Source organism: Pinus tabuliformis, chromosome 9, assembly GCF_031772625.1.
Source record: "Pinus tabuliformis cultivar Carrire ecotype Pingquan chromosome 9, CPIR1, whole genome shotgun sequence".
Lineage (NCBI taxonomy): Eukaryota > Viridiplantae > Streptophyta > Pinopsida > Pinales > Pinaceae > Pinus > Pinus tabuliformis.
Window position 1 is genome coordinate 1,694,324,246 of NC_142307.1, and position 9,943 is coordinate 1,694,334,188.

Sequence of the window (9,943 nt, forward strand, 5' to 3'; positions counted from 1 at the left end):
ATTGCAGCAATAATGCTGCAACTCCTAGGGCTCCCTTCTTTACTTTTATCAACTCGGTAGTTCGTAACAAACTTGGAAGTGACGGTGCTGTATGCACAAGTACTAGCTCTTGCCGCGGCTATCACTTGATCAGCTGGCACAAGTCTGCTAGGAGCTTAAGCCAACTTCTATGAGCTCTTAAAAGAATATTTTTAACTGATGGATGAAAGCTAACTCAAAGGGGGCTAATCTACTTGCAGAAAGAAACTGAAAGCGGAAAGGAAATGCAAACCCTAGTTTTACCGACTAACCCTACTGGTGCAAGAAAAATGATGAAAGCTATAGAAAGGAATTCCATTGACTCTTAGAAAGGTAAAATGCATGTGACTAAGCTACTTCTGAAGTGAAATCTGAAAAGAAACATCTTTTTGTATTTTTGAGTAAGTTGGCAGAATTATTGTGCATGTGCTTTAACTGTTTTTTACTGTGCAGAGGTGGATTGGCGAAAGGAAATGCTTGCAGGAGGTTGGGAAGGTTAGAAGAGGGCCTAAGGGGTCCCTAGCACCCTTCCAGAGAGTTTCACAGTGATCAGATCTCAAGAAACCGCTTTCGTGAGCTTCTACAGGAAGTCTGCAGGGGTTCTACAGGATGTTCTGAAATTTCTACAGGATGTTCCGAAAAGAGGATTTTGGAAGGTTTATGGAGGAAAAATGGTGGGAAAGTGGAAATGGAGGTTGGATAAGGATGTTAAGGGGTCTAGGACCTAGTGAATGAGGCTAAGGAGCGATTGGATTTGTTCAAGGATGGAGGGAGCAATGATGCACAAGAATGTAGAAACTAGGGCAAAGTGAGAAAACATGGCAAATGAGAGGAAAGAATCTGAGTTAGAGGACGAAGCAGGTTCCATGGATGGGGTAAGGATAGATGAGGAGGTATCATAGGTGCTCTGTAAATTATTTCCAAACTAAACAAACAAAGACTCGGAAAATCAATGACCTAGCTACTTTAACCTAATCTGTCCTAAATAACAACAAAGAAAATGAATAGTAGTTTACTTGCAATGAAATCATGTGAAGTAGCTATGAAAACTAAGTAATCATGAACCTGAGCATGTAATCACAACTGGTATCAACTTCTGCAAATGAGAATCTAACACTAATAATTGCATGATGAAGCAAAAACAATGTTTTTGCTAGCAGCAAGGACACCTTGGTCCCAGCTCATGGTCCCACTAAGGGAGAGGTGAGATCAGAGGTGCTTGATAGCCTTTTTTTAAATATATTCATTGTTATTAACCTATCAAATCAATCTGAACATGAAAATCCTTTTTAACCATCAAAAGAAACCTAAGCAACAAAGCAAGATTTTAATCTAAATAGCAGATTTTATTCTAAGAATGTAGCAAAGACACATAAAAGTAAACAAAGGAGGTACTGGGCACTTGGGTTGGGCCCAACCCCAAGAGCTATAGCCTCCTAAGAGAGATTAGAGCTGGTGCAAAGCTGGATTCATCTTTATTGATCAAAAGAAATGTTACATTCCAAAAACTATCCACAAGGAAAAGCTCGAAAATGTGCTGAAACGCAGAGCTAACCTACTGCCAAAAAAATGACTAAAAAAATGACTAAAATCAAACTACCAACTAGCTAACTTCTGCCTACAAAGTGACTAACTGAAATGAGGCCCTAAGACTTCTTATTTATACAAATTGAGGACCCCAACAACCCTCCTAAACTTTAGGAACTCGGCTGCCAAAACTTGTAGTTAACAACAACTTTACTAGCCCTTGCTCGGTTGCCCTTGTGATAATCGATTTGGTGGCCCTTGAACTCCGAGCTGATGGTGGAGAATTTGAGGTAAGGGCCCATAAATGAAGGGGACACCTTCCTAAAAATCCTCTCCACGAATTTGGCTGCCAAGTGCTCATTTAAACCTTTGATTTTGTCTCCAAATTGACCAAAAAGACTGCATAAAGCACACATTAGACTTGTTGGCATAATGACTAACCAAATTCACTCTATTAGCATAAATATAATCAAAAACATGCAATAAACTAATGAGAATGGTGGATTAAGTCGAGTTATGAGGCTAAATGAGCCCATATAATTACCCATTTTTGGGGCTCATAAGAAGGAAGGAAGATTGAATGAATTTTTGAATCTGTTTTTTGGTTATTTCATCTCATGTGCGAAACAGTTAGGGCTCTTCCTTCTACAAATAATCAAATATATTTTTATCTCACGTAGTCCAAAATAATTTAAGGAAAGGACCTACATTGCAAGCCAAATTTATAGAGAAGTCAACACAAGTCAAGCAAAGGAGAAAAGGGTTATAATTTCCCTAGCACTGTCCACACGTTTGAATATTGCAGTCAAATTCAAGAGGCCGAGAATTGCAAGAAGAGAGGTCAAAGATTTCAGGCAAGGGTTGCAGGACCGAGGGCTAGAGAAGAAGGTAGAAATTGCAGTAACAAGAAACTATTGTGACTTGAATCAAGGGGTGACTTGGTCTTAGAGAGGTTAGTAGGTCAAGGGTCTTGGTCTTGGAATTCGTCACTTGAATATTCTATAAGAAGAAGAATTAATATGGGTTTTCCTCCCAAGTTTGAAAGGTTTTGGCCTTGGCTGATAGCCTACATTGTGTGTCCCTTGTCTCATGCTTATTTATGATTTGGTAATTGTTTGATGATAGAAAACATTAACATAATCAAGAGAAAGAAAGAAGCTAATAAAAGACTAAGTAAAAGTTGCATCACAAACAATTATCATTCAAGAGAAATCACCTCATCCCTATGCCCTAGATTTCTCAACATGGTATCAGAACTAAGGTGAAAAGTCAAGGAAGGGCAGCTTAATAAGGGACTCTCAAGGACTCAAAGGTCAAATTTCTAGAAATGAATCAAGGGAATCAAAGAATCAATAAGATCCTCTCATCTCCAATAAGACAAGGTCTACATCATCTTCTTAAAGGAAGTGTCAAAAGCCAAGATCGGTCAAAGAAGAAGTATACACTAAAATAATTCTTGGGATCCTTGCTCAAGTCATCATCAAGGAAAGAGAACACAAAGACCTTACCTCTACTCAAGTTGAAGAGATCTACAAATCAAGGTAACTTGAATTCTACACATACAAGAGAAGCAAGATCAAGGACGTTTTAATCATAATCAAAGGTCCTAAAGTGATCTCCTTCTCTTTGGAGCCAAGGATCACTCTTGAATAAATGTATCTTCATCAAGAATAAGTTTTCAATTACCTATATCATCATTAAATTCAATAAGGAAGTAGGTTGGCGGAGCATCTTCACAAGTAACTATATTTATGTCTACATATGAATTTTACAAAATGTCTTTTTGCAAGGAAAGAAAGTGGAAAGAAACAAGTTGGTTGGAGCTTCAAATTTCCTTGTATGGAAGAAAAGGACAGATCTAAACCTCATAAAAAATGAGTTCATGGAACATGTTAAGGGATATGTTATGAAACCAACTCACAAAAAGATAGAAAAGATAGATTAATGTTGTTATGAAACCAACTCACAAAAAGATAGAAAATATAGTTGAACGCCTTAGAATTCAGCCTCTTCGAGGGGGAAACCTCCTTTACATTACACAAATTAACAATTCTTCAATGATACAAATGACAAGACCTCCTTTCTATATATATAAGTCTAAGGGGTCATAATATAATCAGAGCCGACATAACAATAATAATGTAAGGGCACAATAATAACAATAGTGGGCTTCTATGGGGCACAATAATAACAATATGAGGACTACACAGGTACAACAATATAATAAGGGGGTTGTACTAATAACAATAAGGGGTTACACATAACAGGAATTGAGGATAGGACTTCTGCTCTGCTAGGGTTCTTCTAGGGCTCTGTACGTTCCTGCAACGGCGCCGACAGCGCCCCAGTCTAGCTCATCTCTGTGGGAAAAAGAACGTTGCAGCGACTCAGATCTGTAGTGCACCAGGGCCTCTCAATGGCGCAGCCGCAGGGGGGGGCGCCAGGGCCCTCCCCGTCGCAGCAAGATCCGGCGCAAAGTGTTGTCTTCGGGTCAGTGGACGGAGAGATCCTGAACGGGGGGAAAATAACCCAGAACGGCAACAAAGGAAATGGAAATCGTAAGGACGAAGACAACAATCCCCAGGAGGGTACTGAACAGCCTGAAGAAGGTCTGAAGGTCACTTCATCAACCTGCAGACTAGTTGCCAAGGAAAGACCGTGAATCGAGCTGCCAGGAGACATAATAGACAGAAGAATCGAGTTCATGCGAGATCACGCCCTCATCGGGAAGTTCATAGGCTTCTGGCCAACTGAGAAAGCCCTAAAGGGATGGATAGCGGCAAAATGGAAACCAAAAGGGGATGTTACGCTACAGTTCAGCCCGAAAGGTTTCTTCACAGCAATATTCTACTGCCTAGAGGACAAACACGGAATATTAGTGGGAGGGCCATACTTTTTCAACTCGGCCAGACTGTATCTAAGGGACTGGATCCCCAAATTCAACCCAGACAAGGAAGATCTTACCTGGGCACCTGTCTGGATTCGGTTATACTCTCTCCCGGATGAATATTGGGAGGAGGAAGCTCTTAAAAGGATAGGAAATGGGGTGGGAGAATATATCAGAGCTACGGAAGAAACCAAGTCTCGTAAGTACATCTCCTATGCCCGAATTTGTGTTTTTATTCGCCTCAATGAAGCTCTTCCAAAATCGGTCACTCTTGCGCATCGGGATGAGGAATGGATCCAGCCTCTTGATTATGAGCATGTTCCTTTCCGGTGCCGAAAGTGCCATACCCTTGGTCATCTCTTCAGGGATTGTCCTCAAAACATCCAAAATAGCTTTCCCGACTCTTCTGATTCACCTACCCAGGATGGCTTCACCAAAGTCACCAGCAGGAAGCGTTCTCACAAAAAACCCCAAAATGGGTTCAAACCCCAGCCCTCCAAGTCTCATGGCCCAGTAACCAAGAACAGCTTTGACATTCTTGGCCAGGCCTCTGAAAATCCTCCCCACATCGTTGATACCAATCTTGATCATCTGTCCTCCTCATCGCCTTCCCCTCCATTGCATCCCCCTCTCAAATCTCCCTCACCTATTTTCTCCCCCTCTATTCTCAAAAGGGACCAGGAAGGAACTCCAGAGATCATCAAAGAAATGGAAGTTGACGGAAAATCAGAACGTCCCCAGGACTCAGAGATCAGCACTGAAGAAACTGATCAAGTGCAAATCATGGAGGTAGAGCCCGAGAGTATCGATCTGCACGGCTTAGACATCCTAGAGATGGAACTAGCTTGTAAAAAAAAAGCATACGATGCAATACCAGAACTCCAACTCAACAAGCTCGAAATGGTCATCTCTCGAGCTTATTACCAAAGCCAACTTGGAATACAATCACGTAGCCAATGGGATGGAAGTCCGCGCACAAAAGACACAAAGAAAATAGGCAGAAAGACAGATCTGCAAAGCACAATAGAGATCGGGAAAATCCTGGTGGATTCAGGCAGGTACGCACAGTTAACAAAGTACTACAAACCCTCTATCAACGGTTAATGATGAAACTGGTATCATGGAATATAAGAGGACTTAACAGTCCCGGAAAACTCAGGATGTTAAAACATATGATCAAAAAGGAAAAGCCACAAATGTGCTTTCTCCAAGAAACTAAGTGTAACAGTACTACGCTAGGTAACATTCTCTCGAAAGCCTGGCCGGGTTGTAGATCGGTAGCAGTAGACGCCTCCGGAGCATCAGGAGGTCTGGCAATAGCATGGAATACCCAGGCGGTATCCCTTTCGGATTTTCATGCGGCGCACCACCTCATTCAGGCGACCTTTCATATATTGGGCACAAATATATATGGTAATCTCTCAAATGTCTACTTCCCACAAGACACTGGAAGTAAGATAGCACTTCTAGACACAATTGAAGCTCTTAGCAACAGCAGAAGGTACCCACTCTGGATAGTTGCCGGGGATTTCAACATGATAACTAAAACTGAAGAAAAGTTGGGGGGCAGACGCAGAATGGAGCATGAAGACAGCCACTTCAAGGACTTCATCCAAGCAACCTCTCTCATAGACATGCAGTTTTGTAATGGCACTTTTACTTGGAGCAATCGCAGGTTGGGCAAACACCAGATCGCCTCAAAACTGGATCGCTTCCTCCTCTCTGACAATGCAGTCCACTTAGGAGGGGATATCACAGCAGCCATTCTTGCTCACTCGGGATCGGACCACTGGCCAATAGCACTGCAATGGCAAAGGCCAGGTAACTCAATCAAACGACCATTTCGATTCAAAGGATTTTGGCTCACGCATCCTACTTTCAAGGATTTTGTGAAGACTACGTGGGCATCATTCACTCCCCCAGAAGGATCAAAGATGTATCAATTCCAGCAAAAATTAAGATTTCTCAAGGATCACTTGAAAAGGTGGAACAGGGAAACCTTTGGAAACATCTTTAAAGAGCAGCAAAAGCTCACCCAGGACCTGGAGTCCCTTCACCAAAGAGTCATTGTGACAGGGCACTCGGAGGCCACCTTGGAGCAGGAACGGCTCATCCATAGCCAACTAGAGAACAGAAGGAAGCAGGAAGAAATTTACTGGAAACAAAAGTCAAGGATCAGATGGCTGAAGGAGGGTGAGCGTAATACAAAATTCTTCCACCGAACTACTGTTCAGAGAAGAATGCACAATCACATTCCCTTCATCCAAAAACAGTCAGGGGCAAAAGTAGAGACCCATGAGGAGATTGAAGAGGAACTCCTCAATCACTTCAAACAGATCCATCAAGAACAAAGAGAAGATCGGCGACAGGCCATACGCAAGATCACGAGCAACATTCCAAAAATCATTACGGAGGAACAAAACGAACTCCTAATGCGCCCCATTCTTCCTCAGGAAGTGGACGAAGCAATGAAGCAGCTCAAAGAAGGCAAGGCCCCGGGACCAGATGGTTTTTCTACCACCTTCTTTCACTCCTTCTGGGACATGCTAAAGGAGGAGGTCTGGCAGATAGTCGAAGAATCCAGGGCAACGCGCTGGCTCTTACCCTCTCTCAATGCTACCTTCATAAATCTCATCCCCAAAGAGGAGGACGCCATCACCCCTGACAAGTTCAGGCCCATTGCATTATGCAATGTCATTTACAAAGTAATTTCAAAAGTGATAGCAAACCGTCTCAAACCTCTGCTACCTAGGCTCATCTCCCCAGAACAGTCAGGGTACGTGGAAGGGAGGCACATAATGGATGGCATCCTGCTCTCTCACGAAATTATTCATTCCCTCAAGCACTCAAAGCAATCAGGTATGCTTCTCAAACTAGACCTCTCCAAGGCTTTTGACAAACTAAGCTGGAATTACATTCATAACATGCTTTTAGCTTTTGGTTTCTTCTCTCCTTGGATCCGATGGATCATGAACCTGATTTCTTCCACTCATTTCTCTATTCTCGTCAATGGCTTCCCCTCCCGTCCCTTCAATCCTTCTAGAGGTATCCGTCAAGGGGATCCCCTCTCCCCCTTTCTCTTCGTCCTTATGGCTGAAGGGCTAGGGAGGCACATCAAGCAAGCCCTCCTTTCTCATCAGATCAATGGCATCTCCGTGCATAACTCCCCTGCTACCTCTCACCAACAGTTTGTCGATGACACGATGCTTTTTGGGTATCCCTCTGCCTGTGAAGCCCACCGTCTAAAATCCCTCCTTCAAGATTTCTCGGAGGCCTCAGGCATGCACATCAATTGCTCTAAGTCCCATATCTTCTTCTTCCATACTCCGCCCTCTGTCAAAGTTGTTGTTTCTCGCATCCTGGGATTCCCTGTGGCCTCTTTGCCCTCTAAATACCTTGGTGCTCCCCTTTCGGCTTCAGCCCTCAAGCAACCTGCTTGGCGTTCCCTACTTGAGAAATTAGAAAATCGTCTCAATCTCTGGACTTACAGATCACTTAATTTAGCCAGCCGAATTGTCCTCATCAAATCGATTTTGCAGGCAATGCCTCTGTACTTGTTTTCCATCCTTGCAGCGCCTAAATGGGTTTTAAAAAGTATTAGAAACCTACAGCGCAATTTTCTGTGGAGCAGCACAGCTACCAATCGCAAATGGGCCCTGGTGAAGTGGACCAATGTCTGCATGCCCAAAGAAAAGGGAGGCATTGGATTAAGGGATCCTGAACACAGCAATTCCATTATGAATGCCAAGATCTGGTGGCAATGGATCACTAGCCCAGATAAGCCTTGGGGAAAAATATGGACGGCCAAGTATGCCGGCAGTCGACCTCAAGAAGAACTCATCCGTTTCATCCCCACTGAAAAAGGATCCACAATATGGAATGCGGCCAAGAAACATCACCAGCTAATTCAGAAGCACAGCTTCTGGGAGATAAGGAACGGATGCACGGCAAGATTTTGGACCGATGCCTGGAACCAACGGCCTAAACTCCAAGACATTCTTCACCCGACGCTAATACCTGACGGCCTGGACCAGCAGCAGGAAACAGTTCACCAATTCTGGTCTTCAGAGATGGAGCATAGCTTTAGAAAATGGAAAAGGAGCGACCTAATTCTCCACAATGTAGACACTCAGCAGCAAGAAGAGCTCACGATCGAACTTAAGAAAAGAAGCATCAGGCAAGACAATGGCGGGGATATTCTAAGATGGGGATACCTACCCAAGGGGTCTTACACTACTACTGAAGCATACAGGTTGTTATGCAGCTTCCCTTCTCCCCAGACCCTGTGTGGAGCAAAATATGGAAGCTAGGACCATGGCCAAAAATCACCTACTTTCTTTGGCTGGTGAGTCATAAAAAAATACTCACCTGGGACAAGCTCAGAAAGCGGAACTTCCACGGCCCCTCTATCTGTCTTAATTGCTCTCAAAATGAAGAAACTCTCCATCATCTTCTAGATACCTGCCCTCTAGCCAATCAATTATGGGACAAGGTCAGTTTCAGATGTCAAAAAAGTGGCAGGGGAGAAGGGGATATCATCAACTCCTTAAGACTCTGGCCAATGCAGCCCTACAACAGCAGGATCCTTAACCATCTTTGGAGTATTGTTCTGGGGATCGTCCTCTGGAATATATGGAAGGAACGTAATCAGCGCATTTTCAAAGACAAGAAATCTCCTTTAGAGGAAACCTGGAACAGGATTCATAAGAACATTCAAGAGACAATGGCGCTTCAGGTATGGACTAAGGATGACCTTCCCTCCACTGATAATGAGCACAACATTCTAAATAATTGGCAGCTGCAGCTACCCCTTGACTCTTTCAATAGCAGTGCTCCTAATAACAATAGCAAGAACTGCTGTCAATGGGAAGCCCCTCCCAAAAATTCATACAAGCTAAATTTCGATGGGGCTTCCAAAGGAAATCCTGGCGCAGCAGGATATGGGGGCATAATAAGGGACTCTGAGGGCAAACCCACACGGATTTATTTTGGGAACATAGGGTGGGACACTAACAACTCAGCTGAGTTGGAAGGTCTATGGCAAGGCATGGTGCTAGCAGGGAATCTCCACCTACAGCCCCTAATTGTAGAAGGGGACTCCCAAATTCTTATCAATATAGCCACCCGTCTTCAGAATGGCTCGAATGCAAGGAAAGTCGCACCCAGTTGGAGGCTTGAAGCAAGGTTGAACGACTTAGCACAGAAGCTCAGCAATTTTAGTGCCATCTCCTTCACACACACTAAACGAGAGGGCAACAAAATTGCGGATCTCCTTGCTAACATCGAGACAGAGTCTGATCACTCTCTCTTATCGGGAGACATAAACATCATTTCTAACAGGCAGCAGCTCCAGGAATGCCAAAGCCTGATCCTTGCAGAGGCTATCACCCCGGATGCGGGTGTCATCGAGATAAACAATGGCGAGCCACATGCCGGGCATGGGCTGCCACGTGATAGAGCTTGGGCCTTTAATGCCTCAAGCCGCCGAAACATCATAACCGGAGAGGCTTC

General features: G+C 43.7%; 1 protein-coding gene across 1 annotated transcript; it reads left to right on the forward strand.

Annotated features, from left to right (window-relative positions):
• The first annotated feature begins 4,249 nt into the window (after window positions 1-4,249).
• LOC149155390 (uncharacterized) lies at window positions 4,250-8,742 on the forward strand. Its single transcript, XM_089444414.1, has 3 exons — window positions 4,250-5,490; window positions 5,706-6,495; window positions 6,706-8,742. The coding sequence occupies exons 1-3, from the start codon at window positions 4,250-4,252 to the stop codon at window positions 8,740-8,742; spliced, it is 4,068 nt and encodes a 1,355-aa protein (XP_089300540.1).
• Window positions 8,743-9,943: the final 1,201 nt, after the last annotated feature.

Coding starts and splice junctions, on each gene's coding strand:
- LOC149155390 (XM_089444414.1), top strand. CDS start 4,250: ATGCGAGATCACGCCCTCATCGGGAAGTTCATAGGCTTCTGGCCAACT. Junction 5,491..5,705: donor ATCCTGGTGGATTCAGGCAG/GTACGCACAGTT, acceptor GCCGGGTTGTAG/ATCGGTAGCAGTAGACGCCT. Junction 6,496..6,705: donor TGGAGTCCCTTCACCAAAGA/GTCATTGTGACA, acceptor ATCCAAAAACAG/TCAGGGGCAAAAGTAGAGAC.